This window comes from Gymnodraco acuticeps, unplaced genomic scaffold, assembly GCF_902827175.1.
Source record: "Gymnodraco acuticeps unplaced genomic scaffold, fGymAcu1.1, whole genome shotgun sequence".
In the NCBI taxonomy this organism is placed as follows: domain Eukaryota; kingdom Metazoa; phylum Chordata; class Actinopteri; order Perciformes; family Bathydraconidae; genus Gymnodraco; species Gymnodraco acuticeps.
In genome coordinates, this window is record NW_022989765.1 from 29,492 (window position 1) to 48,963 (window position 19,472).

General features: G+C 43.0%; 1 protein-coding gene across 2 annotated transcripts; it reads right to left on the reverse strand.

The window, feature by feature from the left end:
• Window positions 1-2,544: 2,544 nt before the first annotated feature.
• On the reverse strand, window positions 2,545-18,353 carry LOC117546141 (ELAV-like protein 1). 2 transcript variants are annotated; one of them, XM_034216258.1, is made up of 8 exons: window positions 18,197-18,353; window positions 13,188-13,243; window positions 13,043-13,114; window positions 12,478-12,658; window positions 8,520-8,623; window positions 7,892-8,045; window positions 5,809-6,034; window positions 2,545-4,287 (listed from the first exon to the last, which is right to left on the reverse strand). In XM_034216258.1, exons 2-8 carry the CDS (start codon window positions 13,221-13,223, stop codon window positions 3,966-3,968), a joined length of 1,095 nt encoding a protein of 364 aa, XP_034072149.1. In that variant the 5' UTR covers window positions 13,224-13,243; window positions 18,197-18,353; the 3' UTR covers window positions 2,545-3,965. The 2 variants fall into 2 exon arrangements, with proteins under 2 accessions (XP_034072149.1, XP_034072160.1); XM_034216269.1 differs by having other exon boundaries at window positions 3,966-4,287; window positions 12,490-12,658.
• Window positions 18,354-19,472: the final 1,119 nt, after the last annotated feature.

The following is a 19,472-nucleotide window of genomic DNA, read 5'->3' on the forward strand; positions in this document are numbered from 1 at the left end:
TGTAAGCCATCGTTTTTAAACGATATAAAAGTTTTTGTAATTTAAAAAAAAAAAAAATGTTTAAAATACATTTTAAAATGTTTTGAAGTATTTATTCATATTTATTTATTTTAAATGTATATTATTATTTTCTGGATTCACAGATTTTTGTATTATCGTATTCTTCTTTATTTTACTTTTTCTAATCCACTGCCTCCTGGTTTTTATTCTGTCTTCTAAAGAACTTTGAAACTTATAACTATTTAAATAAAGTTGGTTATTATTATTAGTTTAAAAATATTTCCATTTAATATCAAATACATGATTATTAATAATAATATTATAACTGACATTTAACTCTTTAAAGGTAATGCTTTTTTAAATATCATTAATTAAATAAATGATCATATTTAGTTTTAATGTAACCCTTATTTAAATCCTTTCTGATGATGATAGGCTCTCTGAGCTCAGCGGCTGGACTGCAGTAATGAAAGTGGTACAACAGCGCCCTCTGCTGGAGACTCTGCAGCGCCCTCTGCTGGAGACTCTGCAGCGCCCTCTGCTGGAGACACTGCAGCGCCCTCTGCAGCGCCCTCTGCTGGAGACACTGCAGCGCCCTCTGCTGGAGACACTGCAGCGCCCTCTGCTGGAGACTCTGCAGCGCCCTCTGCTGGAGACACTGCAGCGCCCTCTGCTGGAGACACTGCAGCGCCCTCTGCTGGAGACACTGCAGCGCCCTCTGCTGGAGACACTGCAGCGCCCTCTGCTGGAGACACTGCAGCGCCCTCTGCTGGAGACACTGCAGCGCCCTCTGCTGGAGACACTGCAGCGCCCTCTGCTGGAGACTCTGCAGCGCCCTCTGCTGGAGACACTGCAGCGCCCTCTGCTGGAGACACTGCAGCGCTCTCTGCTGGAGACACTGCAGCGCCCTCTGCTGGAGACACTGCAGCGCCCTCTGCTGGAGACACTGCAGCGCCCTCTGCTGGAGACACTGCAGCACCCTCTGCTGGAGACACTGCAGCGCCCTCTGCTGGAGACACTGCAGCGCCCTCTGCTGGAGACACTGCAGCGCCCTCTGCTGGAGACACTGCAGCATTTACCGACTTCATTTCAACTCAATTAAATGCATTTTTTTTTTTTTAAATATTGAATGTTTTTAGTCAAACAAACCTAAGTGATAATAAAAGCAATAATACTGACTTACAAACCTTTTTATTTAAAATTAAATCGTTTTGAAGAGTTCTATATGTACTCCTTATTACAACTTGTGGCGTGTTGGGATCAGGGGAGCACAGGTTCAAACCCCACTGCAGTCAGCATGTCGTTGTGTCCCTGAGACACTTCACCCCAAAGTGCTCCTGTGGGGATTGCCCACAGTACTGAGTATGTGAGTCGCTTTGGATAAAAGCGTCTAACAAGTAACATGTGATGTAACTTACATACTTTTACCGTTTATCAAATCATTATTATAAAACTCATATTCTGTGTATTTGTGAAAATACTGGGCAATAAACCCCATTCTGATGTATGGTTAATAACAAAGCAGCACACTTGGTTTTGCAGCCAATACAATTAATAACTATAAGAATGATCACTGTCTTTCTGCAGCTGAGGACCTCTTTTTACTGTAACTGTTTAACGAGAAGCTTGATTTTAAATATTATATAATAATAAATTCAATTTATTTAGCGCTTCTCATCTGACAAGACAAATCCCGAAGCGCTTCACAACAGAAGACACTGATCAAATTTAATAGATAAAAAGTTAACATTTAAAGTCAGAGATAACGATAAAAATGGCAGTACTCCAGGAGTTCCATGATAAAGGTTTACTGGAAGGCCTGCCGAAAGAAGAGGGTCTAAGGCCGGTTTTGAAGACCTCTGTGGAAGGGACGGATCTGAGCTGATCTGGGAGGGAGTTCCAGAGGCGCGGGGCGAACGAGCAGAAGGCTCGGGGTGTTTCTCAATGTCGAGGAAGGATGCTCCAGAGCCACTATTTCAAGGATACTACGTCATCGAGTGTCGCAGAAGGACTGTTCCAATGTCCAGCATACTTGGAAATCTACCGAGGCCGGCGTCCTTTGTTGCCGGAAATTTGGAGGCTGCACATGTGTATCCTCCGCGATCTTAAAATCCCCACAATGCTTTGCGCACGGACCAATTTCCCAAATCTTTGGCGGAAATCGCGCTCCATTTAAGGCGGGGCCTCGCATATGACGCACACCTGTTAGCCTGTTCCACCGTTCTTCGTTTTCCGAGAATAGGAAGGATTCTTGCCTCGGAAGACATGTCCTACAAAGGAAGCGTCCTCGATATTGAGAAACACCCTCGGTCTCCCATTGTCCGGAGACGTGTGCGGGGGATGTAAAGAACAGAGCTGGAGCGGAGAGAGAGAGCCTGGGTACGGATGAGGTCACAGAGGTACTCGGGGCTTTGTGAGTCAGGAGCAGAACCCTGAACTGGATCCTGTCGTGGACCGGGAGCCCGTGGAGTTGGGCAAGTATGGGGGTTATGTGGGCGGACCTTTTTGAACGGGTTTCTCCGAAAAAGAGGACAACACTTCACATTGTTTTTGCATAAGCAGATTTTTTTATTGAATAAACAGTCCAACATCACAGAGCTGCAATCCAACAGCAGAATACAAATTAAAAATAAAAACAAAAATACAGGTAAAAATGGCGTCTGAACATCAGGTGGGTTTTTACCCGAGAGCCATTTATAAAAATATGAAATAAAATCTGTGAGCGACTTAAACTGACATTCAGCTATAATCATATATTTATATATAGCTGTTTTCTTTTCAAAGAGAGGACAACCTCAGTGTGTTTACATCAAAACTAAATGACTGACTGCTTCACTTCAAATGTAAAAAAAAAGAAAAGAAAGAAAAGTCTGAAATATTTTCAACTGGGCATGCTGGGAAAAAACAAAACTTGTATTCACATTTAGACAAAGAAACATTTGGCTCAACTGAAAAACTAAATATTTTTCACATACTTCTTTTTTTACTAACTCTCTGCAGGACTAAGCTCCTCCCCTTCTCTCTGCAGGATTTAGCCCCACCCCATCTCTCTCTGCAGGACTAAGCTCCTCCCCTTCTCTCTGCAGGATTTAGCCCCACCCCATCTCTCTCTGCAGGACTAAGCTCCTCCCCTTCTCTCTGCAGGATTTAGCCCCACCCCATCTCTCTCTGCAGGACTAAGCTCCTCCCCTTCTCTCTGCAGGATTTAGCCCCACCCCATCTCTCTCTGCAGGACTAAGCTCCTCCTCTTCTCTCTGCAGGATTTAGCCCCACCCCATCTCTCTCTCTGCAGGACTAAGCTCCTCCCCTTCTCTCTGCAGGATTTAGCCCCACCCCATCTCTCTCTGCAGGATTTAGCCCCACCCCATCTCTCTCTGCAGGACTAAGCTCCTCCCCTTCTCTCTGCAGGATTTAGCCCCACCCCATCTCTCTCTGCAGGACTAAGCTCCTCCTCTTCTCTCTGCAGGATTTAGCCCCACCCCATCTCTCTCTCTGCAGGACTAAGCTCCTCCCCTTCTCTCTGCAGGATTTAGCCCCACCCCATCTCTCTCTGCAGGACTAAGCTCCTCCTCTTCTCTCTGCAGGATTTAGCCCCACCCCATCTCTCTCTGCAGGACTAAGCTCCTCCTCTTCTCTCTGCAGGATTTAGCCCCTCCCCATCTCTCTGCAGGATTTAGCCCCACCCCATCTCTCTCTGCAGGACTAAGCTCCTCCTCCTCTCTCGGCAGGATTTAGCCCCACCCCATCTCTCTCTGCAGGACTAAGCTCCCCCCCCTTCTCTCTGCAGGAATTAGCCACACCCTTCACTCTCTGCAGGACTAAGCTCCACCCTTCTCTCTGCAGGAATTAGCCACACCCCTCTCTCTGCAGGACTAAATTCCTCCTCCTCCTCTCTCTGTAGGATTTAGCCCCTCCCTCTCACCAAGCCCCGCCCCTCTCTCCAACCCCACCCCCTACAGCCCCCTCTACTTATGGCCCTTGCTGGTCTTGAAGGACACCTGCAGGACTTTGTCTCCCAGCCGGTATCCGTTCAGGCTGTGGATGGCCATGGCCGCCTCCTCGTAGTTTGTCATGGTGACGAAGCCGAAGCCTTTGCACTTGTTGGTGTTGAAATCTCGGATCACCTTCACGTTGTTGACGGCGCCGAAAGGTCCGAACATCTGCCAGAGGATGGCCTCGTCCGCGTCCTGGCCCAGGTTGTAGATGAAGATGCACCAACCGGCGGAGGGGTTGCCCGAGACTCCGCCTCCTCCGCCACCCATGTGGTCAACGCTCATTGGAGAAAACCTGGAGGAGAACAGGAAGTGAGTTTTTTAAGGCGAGCAGGACATTGTTTAATCACGATGTGAACAAGTTTGAGATATTAAGCTACCTGACATTAGATTACTTTATTTACATGTGAGAGGTTAGCATTAGATTTAAAGGTGAGCTTTAGGGTTGTAGATGTAAACTTTAGTGTTAGAGAGGTTAGCATTAGTGTTAGAGGTTAGCATTAGTGTTAGAGAGGCTAGCATTAGGGTTAGAGAGGTTAGGGTTAGAGAAGTTAGCATCAGGGTTAGAGAGGTTAGCATTAGAGAGGTTAGCATCAGGGTTAGAGAGGTTAGCATTAGGGTTAGAGAGGTTAGCATCAGGGTTAGAGTTAGAGAGATTAGCATCAGGGTTAGAGAGGTTAGGGTTAGAGAGGTTAGCATTAGTGTTAGAGAGGTTAGCATCAGGGTTAGAGAAGTTAGCATCAGGGTTAGAGAAGTTAGCATCAGGGTTAGAGAAGTTAGCATCAGGGTTAGAGAAGTTAGCATCAGGGTTAGAGAGGTTAGCATTAGAGAGGTTAGCATCAGGGTTAGAGAGGTTAGCATTAGGGTTAGAGAGGTTAGCATCAGGGTTAGAGAGGTTAGCATTAGGGTTAGAGAGGTTAGCATCAGGGTTAGAGAGGTTAGCATCAGGGTTAGAGAAGTTAGCATCAGGGTTAGAGAGGTTAGCATTAGAGAGGTTAGCATCAGGGTTAGAGAGGTTAGCATTAGGGTTAGAGAGGTTAGCATCAGGGTTAGAGAGGTTAGCATTAGGGTTAGAGAGGTTAGCATCAGGGTTAGAGAGGTTAGCATTAGAGAGGTTAGCATCAGGGTTAGAGAGGTTAGCATCAGGATTAGAGAGGTTAGCATCAGGGTTAGAGAGGTTAGCATCAGGGTTAGAGAGGTTAGCATCAGGGTTAGAGAGGTTAGCATCAGGGTTAGAGAGGTTAGCATCAGGGTTAGAGAGGTTAGCATCAGGGTTAGAGAGGTTAGCATCAGGGTTAGAGAGGTTAGCATCAGGGTTAGAGAGGTTAGCATTAGTGTTAGAGGTTAGCATTAGTGTTAGAGGTTAGCATTAGTGTTAGAGGTTAGCATCAGGGTTAGAGAGGTTAGCATTAGTGTTAGAGAGGTTAGCATCAGTGTTAGAGGTTAGCATCAGGGTTAGAGTGGTTAGCATTAGTGTTAGAGAGGCTAGCATTAGTGTTAGAGAGGCTAGCATTAGTGTTAGAGAGGTTAGCATTAGTGTTAGAGAGGTTAGCATCAGGGTTAGAGAGGTTAGCATCAGGGTTAGAGTGGTTAGCATTAGTGTTAGAGAGGTTAGCATCAGGGTTAGAGAGGTTAGCATCAGGGTTAGAGAGGTTAGCATCAGGGTTAGAGAGGTTAGCATCAGGGTTAGAGAGGTTAGCATTAGGGTTAGAGAGGTTAGGGTTAGGGTCAGAGAATAACTGACAGACAGGTTCCCTTTACATTCAGAGCTAAAGCTAGCTCCTCAGTAATCTGATTACATTGATTCACTGTCTACCTGAATCTCTGCTGCTGGTGATGCACCGGCCCTCCGAAGCGCCGTGATTGGCCGTGGTACATCTGTGACATCATCTGGGAGTTCCTGGCCTGATTGGGGTTGGCAGCGAACTTGACTGTGATTGGCTCAGAGGTGCCGGGCGGCGTGTGGCCGTTCAGGTGTTTGACGGCGTCCTCGGCCTCCGACCTCTTATCGAATCGGATGAATGCGACTCCCCGAGACAAACCTGGACAGCCAATCAGAGCAGAGGTGAGTGAGGGTGGTCACGTGACTGGGAAATACAGTCTTAATACTTTTAAAGATGAGATATTTACTCTTTTTGAACGATAATTCGTAATTGGGAGTATAGTACTAGGAGCCACAGCTATTGTACAGCACCCGGGGAGCAATTGGAGTGAGGGGGGTGTCCGGTGCCTTGCTCAAGAGCACCACCAGGAGGTGAACTGGGACCTCTCCAAGTAGCAGTCCACACTCCATATTTTAGGTCTGGTCGGGGGCTTGAACCGGCAACCCTACAGCTCCCAGTCCAAGCCCCTACTGACTGAGCCACTGCCGGAGTCAATATCTTTGGACATTTAAACACATTTGACAATCGTGTGCACATTTTCTGACATTTTTCTTTTACTGCTCCAATAAATCAACTTGTCATTTAAACTTGATAGAAAAATACTATAAACTGGACAGTGGAAACTATTTTCACAACAAATCATTAATATTTCATGCAAAAATCCTTTAAAATGCTGTTTTCTCAAATATATAACAAATGCTGTATTTGTTTTGCTCTTTGGGTTTCAGACGAACAAAACAAGACATTTAAAGACAGACTTGAACTTTGAGAAGCTAATATGGACCGTTTCACTATTTCCTGACTTATTCAACCATTTTTGGGCCTATTTTCTGGCTTTTTTCATACACAGCAACACTAATTCAAATGATTCATATGATGGTCAACAGTAGAATAATATTCATCAATTTGGTTAATGTCTTGAAAACAGAGTCAATATCTTTGGGTTTTAGAATGACGAGACATCTTTCCCCATTTTCCATCTTTTTTGGCTACATTTCTGAAATGTTTCTAGGGTTAGGTTTCCAATAGGATAGGCTCTAGCCACTTTCACACCAAGCACTTAGTACCCCCATGGCACTAAGTACAGATCGCGTTCACACCGGAATAATTTCCCTGGGGGTGGATTAGGCAAATGATGCCGCTGACGTCACTTCTTCTTCTTCTGCTTTGGGTTTACTGGCAGGCCGCAAACAACTTCACGGCGTATACTGCCACCCGAAGTCGGGGACTGGCTTCAGTAGAAGCTGCTGGGACTCCCAGCAGCTTCTACTGAAGCCTTCCGAGTAAATCGCCAGAACGCCGACACCTCCTCATCTCCAGCGTTCCCATGTTTTATTTTGTGTTGCCATAAGTTAGTCTCTCTGCGTTGGTGCCAGGGTTTCCGCTAGGATTTTTTCTCGCCGGGCAAATGTCCGGACAGAATTTACTTTACCGGACAAATTTGAAACTTACCGGTCATGTTTCATTAATAATAATAATAAGAATTGTGTAGCAGAGTTTCCGTTAGCAGGTAATTACCGGACTAGGACCGGATATGCTGATGTTTAAAACTCAGTTAATGGGAGTCTCTCTAGCAGGCACTAAAAATGGGGGTAAAAGTTCCCGGCACTAAGTTCTTTTTTTGGTGTGAACGCGACATAAGAGGTACTAACGGAACCAAACGGGAAAAGTACTCCGGTGTGAACGCGCTTTATGACTGCAATGATGGACATTTTACAGTCTTTTGGGGCTTAATATCGGACATTTCTCACAGTAAGGGTTACGATAGGATAGGTTATGACTGCTATGATAAGTCAACTTATTGAGTGGTTGGCTAGGATGGACATTTTCACAATTTTCAGTGTTTTTGACAATATTGGGCTTAATTTCTGACATATTTCTAGGGTTAGGGTTATGATATGATAGCAGTCATTACCAATCATAACCTATGATAAGTTAATTTATCGATTTGAGAGGCTAGGATGGACATTTCTCCATTGAATGCACTAAACTAAGATTATTAACGGTGGTTATTACCGGAGGCTTGGTCCACGAGCACCCTGGAGTTGATGATGTGTCCGAAGCGGCTGAACATGTCCTCCAGGTCGGGCTGACTCAGCGTCCTCGGCAGCCCGCTGATGTAAAGGTTTGCGTCTTTAATCGTGTCTGAACTCGGCCGGGCGAAGGAAACCTGCAGAGGAGACAGGAAGCATCTCAGCGTGCCGCATTCACAAACTCACTCAAATCAAAAATAATCAACATTTTACCAAATTAAATATACAGTTACATCCATCTTAAAAAAACATTTTTTAAAAACAAACAGATATTTTTTAATTGGTGTTTAAATATTCAATGTGAAAAAATTGAAATATTAAAAAAAAATCCCAAATTAAATACAAAAACAAAAAAGCATCCAGGTTGTTCAAAATAAAAGCATTAATTTATGAAAATGAAAGTCTGGCACATTGTCACTCTGAACTGAAGAAACTCACAGATTCAGTGTCAACATGTGTCCATAACAAAAAAAACAACAAAAAAAACAATGACATCAGTGTTTTCAAAAATACCTTCATCCGTCATACAGTGGAGAGCGCCCTCTAGTGTCCGGGAACATAACACATCGTTCAGGTGAGACAGAAAATCAAAGAGCTCCTGGGATCTTTACCTTGATAGTTTTAGACTGTAGCCTCAGGCCATTGAGCGTACTGATAGCCCTCTCTGCATCATTAGCGTTAACAAAGTTAACAAAGCCGTAACCTAAACTGTGGCCTAGAGAAACACAAAGGAAAACAACAAAATAAAATAATAAAACTGTCTGCGTTTCAGCCGCCACACTCTGGATATTCACAAAACGACAATAAAAGAAACTGTGAAAAAAAGTACAGGTTTTGAAAAAGTAAGAACATTAAAATCTTCTAAATAAACAGAGAAAACTTCAAACACTGAATATTTCCTCAGAGTGAGACCTCCCCTCGTTAAGAGCGACCAATCACAGCGCTGCGGATCTTTGTGTCAATAAAGGTTAAAATTAGGGCTGTCAAGTTACCGCGTTAACAACGCGTTAACGCAAAAAAAAAATAACGCCACTAATTATTTTAACGCGATTAACGCATGTGTATTTTTTTTTCCTCGGCCGCCCCGTAGTTTCAGAGCGCATTGAGTTTAAAATACCATCTACAAGCTGATGCTGACAGCCCCGCTCCTGCCGCCCGCTTGTGGCAGACCACACTTCCACGCTCACCGGCAGGCACCGACTGGCTGTTGGGAGGACCGGGAGGGTGTGTGTATGTGTGGCCCGAGCGAGCGAGAGAGAGAGACCTTACGTGCATTGTTGTTGTTAGCATCTGGTGCTAGCTAGCTGCGCTAACGGATATGGAGCTGTTTAAATGAAAACAGAGGAGCGACATTTCGCCACAACTGCGCCGAGCACTTGACTTTATGCAGGAAGCCAGACAGTGGGACATTGTACGAAAAGTCAGCACACTCAGCGCGCAACATGATTGCAGCGTCCAGGCAGCTCCCGTTCGAGCATATGCCTTGAGTTGCACATAGAACACACACACACACACACACACACACACACACACACACACACACACACACACACACACACACACACACACACACACACACACACACACACACACACACACACACACACACACACACACACACAGTATTGTATGAGAGAGGTTCCAGGTTGTTGTGTTTAATATTCATGAGAATATTTGTCATTGTTCAAATGATAATAAACATTAGAATATTTGTCCACTCATATGTTGATAAGAGTATTAAAAACTTGAAAAATATTCCTCTCAGGTACATTTAGAACAGATACAAAATGTGCGATTAATCGCGATTAAATATTTTAATCGACTGACAGCCCTAGTTAAAATACAACGATGATTGGACTTCATTTACAAAAACGCTAGGGGTGCGGCTCATGGATGATAAGAACTGGATACAGCGTGGGAGGCGGGGTCTCGTTCTTTCCTATGAGAGCTGCTCACTGACGCATGAGGACAAAATGGCCCGACTTTTGAGAGAGCGAAACGTCACAGATTACCCAGCATGCCTGGCTGTCAGAGCAGAAGAACCCGTATGTGCCCCTTAAGACCCGCCCCCTCTCGGCTCAGTAGAATGAATGGAGAGAGAAATAAATCTAGATTCGGCTTTTAGTGCATTTTACAACTTTAAGGACCGAATTATTATAATAAGGGATATAACAAAGTTCATACTGGGTAGTTTATTTAGTTTTTAGAAAATGATCCTCTGATTTACAGGCGTCTCTTTCTCCATGTTAGTCAATGGGGAAAAGTATTTTTGGGCCGGGTGACGTCACGGACTGATACGGAAGTTGCAATACCGCCGTTTGGACACGACGGATATTGGGCACAGAGTCCGGCGCACTTCCTGGGGGCTTGGGTGCAATATGCGATTCTTTTGACTAATATTCCAGTTACCATATAATTCGTGATATCAGAGGTAATGACCTTTGAACAGGAGCACTCACTCCGAGGAAAATCTCGGTGCATAAATCTAATGATAAGTTTCCTCTACTTATTCAGAATAAAAAAAGATCAGGACATTCATTGTTTAGGGTTTACAGACATTTGCAAAGCCTGAAAAATAAAAAACAGGTGAAAACATAATTCAAACATTTCAGTTAAAATAATAAAAACAGACATTATGGGCTGGGCGTTATGATAAGAAAACCTGTTATGTCACAGAGTATTGATCCACATATTGCCCAGCCCTGATTAGCACCCTCAGATACCTGACAAACACTGTTGTTATTCAACCTGGTGTGAAAAGTAAAAAAAACATTACAACAGTGCAGGAAAAAAATATTCAGATTAATAAAAACAAAAAAATATTACAGCATTGTCTTTCAAAAATTACAATGAGATTGTATTAAAAACAAAACGTTTAAAAATCATCAATAAACATCAAAAAAGAAGAAAAGAAAATTCAAAACCGGAAAGAAAAGAGTACACAGGAAATACTCAAGATATTACTTCAACTAGAATTACTGCTGATAATACTACTAAATCTACAAAGCAGTACCAGGAAGTAGCATTCACCTAATTATAACTTGTTATAAAAGTACAATAAATCAGAACTGAAGCCCTTGAAATAGTCAAAGTCAAACCTTATCTCAGTTCTGCAGTAGCATCATTACAAATACTCATGAGTAATATCGAGTGGTGCAGGAATGAGTCTTAAACCCCTGACATTTCCTCACTTCCTGTTCTCTGGTCAATGGGTTTTCTCAATATGTTTTTGGTTGTCATCCTGAAATAAGGTCTGTGGTTAACACAAGCTGAAGAGATTTTAACGTTCTGTTCTACGACATAAAATACGTCAGTAAATACCCCACTGGTGAAAAACGGAGGTTGCTAACAAGTGTCTAAATGAGACGACTGAACGCCATCACGGCCAACATTAGCCTCCTTTAGCTTAGCGGTGGAGACGTGAAGTCATGTGACCGTGCTGTAGTTCCTTTATAGCCCAACATTAGCCTCCTTTAGCTTAGCGGTGGTGACGTGAAGTCATGTGACCGTGCTGTAGTTCCTCTATAGCCCAACATTAGCCACCTTTAGCTTAGCTGTGGTGACGTGAAGTCATGTAACCGTGCTGTAGTTCCTTTATAGCCCAACATTAGCCACCTTTAGCTTAGCGGTGGTGACGTGAAGTCATGTGACCGTGCTGTAGTTCCTTTATAGCCCAACATTAGCCTCCTTTAGCTTAGCGGTGGTGACGTGAAGTCATGTGACCGTGCTGTAGTTCCTTTATAGCCCCACATTAGCCACCTTTAGCTTAGCGGTGGTGACGTGAAGTCATGTGACCGTGCTGTAGTTCCTTTATAGCCCAACATTAGCCTCCTTTAGCTTAGCGGTGGAGACGTGAAGTCATGTGACCGTGCTGTAGTTACTTTATAGCCCAACATTAGCCACCTTTAGCTTAGCGGTGATGACGTGAAGTCATGTGACCGTGCTGTAGTTCCTTTATAGCCCAACATTAGCCACCTTTAGCTTAGCGGTGGTGACGTGAAGTCATGTGACCGTGCTGTAGTTCCTTTATAGCCCAACATTAGCCGCCTTTAGCTTAGCGGTGGTGACGTGAAGTCATGTGACCGTGCTGTAGTTCCTTTATAGCCCAACATTAGCCACCTTTAGCTTAGCGGTGGTGACGTGAAGTCATGTGACCGTGCTGTAGTTCCTTTATAGCCCAACATTAGCCGCCTTTAGCTTAGCGGTGGTGACGTGAAATCATGTGACCGTGCTGTAGTTCCTTTATAACCCAACATTAGCCTCCTTTAGCTTAGTGGTGGTGACGTGAAGTCATGTGACCGTGCTGTAGTTCCTTTATAGCCCAACATTAGCTTTTTACTTCAGAAATCATTAAGTGGTGTTAACATGTGGAGATTATCCTGCTGAACTAAAAGTACGTTTGTTTGACAGAGATTATTTTCTGACATATAATCCAAAATCACATGGAGATCCCATTGGACCAGGGAGATGCTGCCTTCAGGGACCAACACAGAAATACCTCATCCGTGCACCACTCTTTCATTGTACAATTGTAGTGTAAATGTAGTAAATGTGTTTTATGAGACGTACTGTCAGGGTTACCTGCCACTTTGTCTCGGATCAGTTTGGCAGACTCTACGTCTCCCACGCTGCTGAACAGGCTGCGCAGCTCGTCCTGACTCATGCTCTGCGGCAGGTAGTTCACAATCAGGTTCGTCTTCGAGTCGTCGTCCTCCATCATCTGCTCGCTGTAGCCGTTATCATACAGCTCCTGAGACACACACACAATGTTATCATGTCTGGTAGTGTTGGTCTAGACTCTAGAAAGACTGACACACATCGCTAAGGGCAAGCGGAGGAAGGACTTTGTTCAGATGAGGGATGGGAACTGCCTCTGAAAGGAAACTGTGAAATTATTTTTGTTTCATTTGATTTGTAGGTCTATGCTTTTAATACTGGTGCAAGTTGAGGGTGTGTGTATGCGTGTATGCGTCAGTGATGTACATGGTTTTTGTTAATAAGAAAATACAAATAAACATATTGTGAAGAAAAAACAATATTATCATATACACACATGTTGGTATAGTGTTCCTTAAAAAGGTGACTGCACATGTGATAGTGAATACAGTTCAGCCAATCAGAAGCCAGCACTCACCTTTCCAGCTCCTCCTTTCGGGATGTGCTGACCGTCTCTGATGTCACTCTGAGACGACTGCACCTCACACACCTTAAACACAGATAAGTTTAATACACAACACACACCTCAAGGACACACACTTCTACCTGATTGATGGACTTACCTTCAGGTACCGGATGTGTCCTCGTCTTAGGGCCATGGAGATGACTCAGGTGATCACTGCGTTAAGAGGGGATCATTTAAGATCATTTGCCAGACTTCTTTTTACATTTTATAACATTATTATACTAATATTTGCAACAATGAAAAAGGAACCCAAAAAGCAAAAGATAGATGTCACAACACCGTGTTACATGAAGTACTGAGTGATTACATATACAGTATGTTTAGCATTTAGTATTGTATTTGGTCAATGTGGAGCCAATTTAAAACTTCAAATACTGTGTAGAGTAAATTCACAAGCTACCCAGTAGGGCCTGGCATCTGCAGGCAGTGGCAAGTACTTCCGGCATACGCCACAGATGCCACAACTTGCCGAGGCATCTGCCGCTGCTCAACGGGAGTTGCCACAAGATGCCAGAGTAAGAGAAGGTGTACTGTAGCTGCCACTCGCCTTCCGTGGCAAACGCTGCTATTTAAACCCGTATTTATCGTGTAAAATGACGCTGTTTAGGCACGACTTTATCGAACTGATCTACACAGGACTGATGATCTGTGCACAGGACTGATGTGCGATCTCTATTTTTCAAAAAGATTAAACATTATCATTTCTATTCAATTTTACTTGGAGAATGGTTTGCTAAAATAAACAAACGTGCTATATTTATGATGAAATATTGGCGAGTGCAACGCCCTTGGCAATTGTCGCTTCTTGAGGGGAGTTTCCACTGCTTGCTACGATAAACCAGGTGTATGATGACTAGACAAATAATTAACAAATAAATACATGTATGGACACAGCAACGTGTGCACTGGTGTTATTAGACTTGGCTACAGACTTAGGGCAGCTGTAACTGATTGCCGTTGCCACTGCTACTGAGATGCTAAGGTTTACTTTATAAATTAGGCAAAGGACTTATATTTGCCGCATGCCTTCAGCGGCAGCAGGCCATTCACTTTCATTTGATCATTTGTCATCATTTCGACAATAAAGAAATGCTACATAAACGTTATCTTGCACGTTTTATCGAACCATCTCCGTTTCTAACTTTCAATATTTAAAACGAGATCTCTCTCATCTGCGTGCGGGGGCGGGGCCTCAGACATGCTGCTGCGCTGTGCACACAGTTCTGCCGCTAATGAATATTAGGAAACATTTTGTGAGGAAACTTTTCCACCAATAATTCCAATAAGTATTCAAAAAGTATTCACTTCAGGTTTACCAAAGCAACTGTAATCAGATTAGTTGCTTTTCACATGTAACTAGGGATGCACGATATTGGTTTTTTGAAACCGATACCGATAACTTCCTGCTTCTCAAGACCGATACCGATAATAATATAATATATATATCAAATGTACCTGTAGTTTTTGCACACCTGGTGGTAAAACAAAGACTAGTCGTGAGCAGATGACATGAGCGTTACTACTATGAACTAAACAAAGCCAGCAACAGTTTGGACTCTTCAAAGTGACCATATTTATTTTCCCAAATAAAGTGCCTTTTCCAAAAGCCTCGTGGATAGGTAAAAGCCCCGGTGCCTTTGCAGCTGGCTTTGGATGCGCCGCTAGTTTAGCAGCGCAGGCGTCTTCGTACGCTTTTAACACACCGTCGTAGCGATGGCGATGTTTCAGGTGACTAATCAGGTTGGAAGTATTATAGCTCGTTGCCTTTCTCCCTCCTCGTGGAACTTCTGCATTGTAGTGCTGTAGTGACACGTCGACTTCAAAATCTCGTCGACGACAGATTTCCTCGTCGACGCATCGCCACACACACGTGGGTCGCCCAAAGCAACAAGCAGTTCGCAATCGCACTTCAAACACAATGGAGACTGAAACGGCTACCACCTCCTCCTCACAGGATTGCGCACGAAGCCCCTCAAACGAAAACATCTCGCCCGAGGTCTTCAAAAGCATGGGAATATTTTAAATGTAGTCCAAAACGCAAAGGCATTGTTACTTGCAGTCTTTGCCAAATGGAGTTGGCATACCACACTAGCTATGTTGGAGCATTTAAAGCGGAGGCACCCCCTTGTCTCTCGTGAAGCGAACAATGACAAGTAAGTACTAACTTTGGCTAAATTAATTCCACGTTTGTGTAGTGTGTTGTGCAGCTTGAGTTCTGTGCACTTCGGTAGTGCTAACTATCTTACAGCTCTCCGTGCGGTTTGTTTGTGCTTGGTTGGTTAGTAGTTAATGTTAGCTACCTAGCTAGCGGCGCCAGCTGTGTGTTAGTTAACGTTTGTCAGCATTTAATGTTGGCTGGAATGGTAGCTAGTTTACGTCTGCAGTACACCGCTATCTAGCCGCTATCTAGCCGCTACTAACCCGGAACGAACTAACCGCACCGAGAGCTAACTCATGTTGTGGTCCTTTACGAGTCAAACATAACATTAGACTAACGTTAGTCAGCTTATGGCGCGTTTCCACTGCAGCGGGTAGCTCGCTTTAAGCGTGCCGAGCCGTGCGGGGCCCGTTTTAGGTTGCGCTTCCACTTGGCCTAGTTTTGGCCCGGGGCTACTTTTTCACCTTTTTTCTGGCCCGACTAAATCGTGGTTCTAGGGCCAGGAACAACCAGACTGAGTCGGGCTGAGTATGCTAAACTAGAGAGAGAATCGCTGGCAAGGGGCTACAACTACAACAAGATGAACATATTTGACCGTGATTTAATTGTAATCCACGTTTCAAAATGATGCCGAAGTAACAACACACTGATACCGGTTAGTAAGAACCATGAATTAATGCTTTGACAAGTCTGCAGACAGACGGCAGAGAAACACCCTTTAGAATGCGTGTTTTCTAAATGTAGCTTGGCTAAGCTAACGTTATATATGCTCCGACCGTCCACACTCACAACAACGGCCTATACAGACATAAATAAACCAGCGACTGTATTCGCCATGACACAGGCAGTCTGTGGTTTGTACTTGTTTAACTTCTGTCAAGTTTCTGAACAGATATGAGGAGCTGTGAGCTCTGAGTGCTAACAGCTAACGGCTGTGTTGTGTTTTGGGGCGCTCATTGAACAAAAAAAACTATTATTAAGAATTTTTTGGTATTTATTTGAGATACGTTACGTTTTTTTATGAATCGAACAACAGAAAAATAATCGTTAGATTAGTCGACTAATCGATAAAATAATCGCCCGATTTCAAAATAATCGTTTCCCCCCAGCACTACTGCATTGCATTTGTTAATACAAATAGCAAGCGAACTATCTAACTCTGAAACTTTGAAATAGCCCCATACTACCGACGACAGTGTTTACTGTCCTGGCTTCACGGCCGCACACCATTTACGTCACAGCCAGGCACGAGTTAGGGAGCGCTGGATTTGTGAAAAACTCCCCTCTTCCTAAACCACTAATACCACAGTACTGGCAAACCGGGAGGAGCCGAGTGAAAAACAAGCGCCCCTCATCCAAATCCACCGCAGTATTTTTCTTCTTTTTTTTACCCAAAAAAATATATTGTATATTATCGGGGCTATTAATACTTTAATCGGGTTTATCGGGATGACGTCATAATTCCTAATATCGAACCGATAATTATCGTGCACCACTAAATGTAACGCGAGCTGAATATAATTAGGCTACTTGATTTTTGTATTCTGATTACGTAACGCCGTTACATGTATTCCGTTACAACCCAACCCTGTGCACAGATCATCAGTCCTGTGTACAGATCAGTTCGATAAAGTCATGCCTAAACAGCGTCATTTTACACGATAAATACGGGTTTAAATAGCAGCATTTGCCACGGAAGGCGAGTGGCAGCTACAGTAAACCTTCTCTTACTCTGGCATCTTGTGGCAACTCCCGTTGAGCAGCGGCAGATGCCTCGGCAAGTTGTGGCATCTGTGGCATATGCCGGAAGTACTTGCCACAGATACCACAGAGTAGCGGCCTCTGTGGCATATGCCGGAAGTACTTGCCACTGCCTGCAGATGCCACGAAATGCGCTTGCTGTCTCTCAGCTACCCTGCAGCCTACAAAGCCATTCAAACTAGCTGCACCTTCACCAGCTTTGAGAACACTTTCATGATCAATCATTATAAAACATATCATATATATTATTCTGAGATGGACCAATCTGCACAACGACTACTTTTACTGTCTTTCACTATATTTAGATGAGAATACTTTTCTACTTTCACTTGAGGAACATTTTGAATGCAGGACTTTTACTGAAACAGAGTATTCCTACACTCTGGTACTTCTACTTTTACTCAAGTACAAGACATGAGTACTTCTACTTTTACTCAAGTACAAGACATGAGTACTTCTACTTTTACTCAAGTACAAGATCTGAGTACTTCTACTTTTACTCAAGTACAAGATCTGAGTACTTCTACTTTTACTCCAGTACAAGATCTGAGTACTTCTACTTTTACTCAAGTACACGATCTGAGTACTTCTACTTCTAGTCAAGTACAAGAACTGAGTACTTCTACTTTTACTCAAGTACACGATCTGAGTACTTCTACTTCTAGTCAAGTACAAGAACTGAGTACTTCTACTTCTAGTCAAGTACAAGAACTGAGTACTTCTCTCACCGCTGATGTGTTTTACCGCTAAGAGCCAGGGCATGCGTGTGGTCATGTTATGGTTAGTATGGTTTTAAACAGCAGTGTGTAAACGGTTGTTAGCGTTATTTTGTATTTAAAACTCATGTCAAATGTACCAAACGGAGCTAACGGCACTTTTTTTACACAAGCTACTCATAGTATCTACACACGTTTCCATTTTCCATAACAATACTGCGTATATTCTATTATCCTGAGTACTTTGCAATAATAATCTTAACATATAACATCTTGTTTTTCTTATTTTGTTTCTTCTTAAACTGTGTTTATGTTTAAACCTGCCTAGCAACCAATCTGATTTCTGATGTCTTTCTTTCTAACGGCTAACCGCTAACAGTTAGCCACATGTTAGCTCCGCGGCCGCCCTTACAAAAAAGCTCCGCAGCTTCACGCGGGCAGCTAACTGCTAACACGCATTATATTTCTTACCTGTAGATGTTTCGTGCAGGTGAGACACCGTCTGTTAGGTTGATTCACGAAGGATGAGCTGCTGCTGTGAGGCGGTAAAAACGACAGATTAGCTTCTTAGCTCCTTTCCGCTCCAACAAAGAAAACAAACTCACGTTGAAGGAGGTATCGCGATACTTCCTCTTCTTCTCTTTGGTGTCACGGGAGAATATCGCCACCTGCTGTTTTGTTGTGCTTTGTATTTTACAGTAAAGAAAGTAGGTTACAAACAAGGACAACAAAACAACAACTCGAAATTATCTGTAGTATTCCTTTTTATGCTGGACTACTAAAGATACATGTTTTATATTTGGGGAATGTTATTTAATACAAATAGTGTATTCTGCAAATGATTTACACAATTCTGATTTTGTCTTTATTTTAATAAGAGATATAATAGTGGGATATATGGCAAATTTGACGATAACTCTCAGATATACAACATATATATATATATATTGTTAATGTGGTAATAATACATTATTTCTTTGCAAAAATATAGTTTATTGTGAATTATTCACATCAATGTTTGAATACGCATTCACTGCAGGACTAACTCTGTTTTCTGTAAATGTTATTGTCTGTCTAATGTGGATTCTTCTACAGCACTAACATTCTTTTTTTGTGTATTTTATTGTGTGTGTAATGTTTTTTTCTATTGCAGGTTATTTTAATATATTTTACAGTGTGTAATGGTTATGTTCCCATGGCAGAACTACAATTATTTTTTTATATTCCACAGTATGTATTCCACAAAAATAGCTTCTGACAAGGGACGTGTCTCTATTCTTGTTTTGCTCGATCTCAGTGCTGCATTTGATACTATCGACCATGATATCTTATTGCAAAGACTAGAGCACTTAGTTGGCATACAGGGAACTGCTTTAGACTGGTTTAGGTCCTATCTATCTGAACGCTCTCAGTTTGTACGTGTCAACGATGAATCTTCCACGCAAACCAAAGTTAGCCATGGAGTGCCACAGGGCTCAGTGCTCGGACCTATTTTGTTCACATTATATATGCTTCCGTTAGGCAATATTATAAGGAATCATTCTGTAAACTTTCATTGTTATGCGGATGATACTCAACTATATTTATCAATCAAGCCTGATGAAATTAATCATCTAAATAAAATTCAAGACTGCCTCAAGGACTTAAAAACGTGGATGACCTTAAACTTTTTGATGTTAAACACGACCAAAACTGAAGTTATTGTACTTGTCCCGAAGAATCTACGAAACAAATTATCTAAAGATAT

Coding starts and splice junctions, on each gene's coding strand:
- LOC117546141 (XM_034216258.1), bottom strand. CDS start 13,223: ATGGCCCTAAGACGAGGACACATCCGGTACCTGAAG. Junction 8,624..12,477: donor AGTGGCAGGTAACCCTGACA/GTACGTCTCATA, acceptor GTGTTTCTCTAG/GCCACAGTTTAGGTTACGGC. Junction 8,046..8,519: donor TACAGTCTAAAACTATCAAG/GTAAAGATCCCA, acceptor TCTCCTCTGCAG/GTTTCCTTCGCCCGGCCGAG.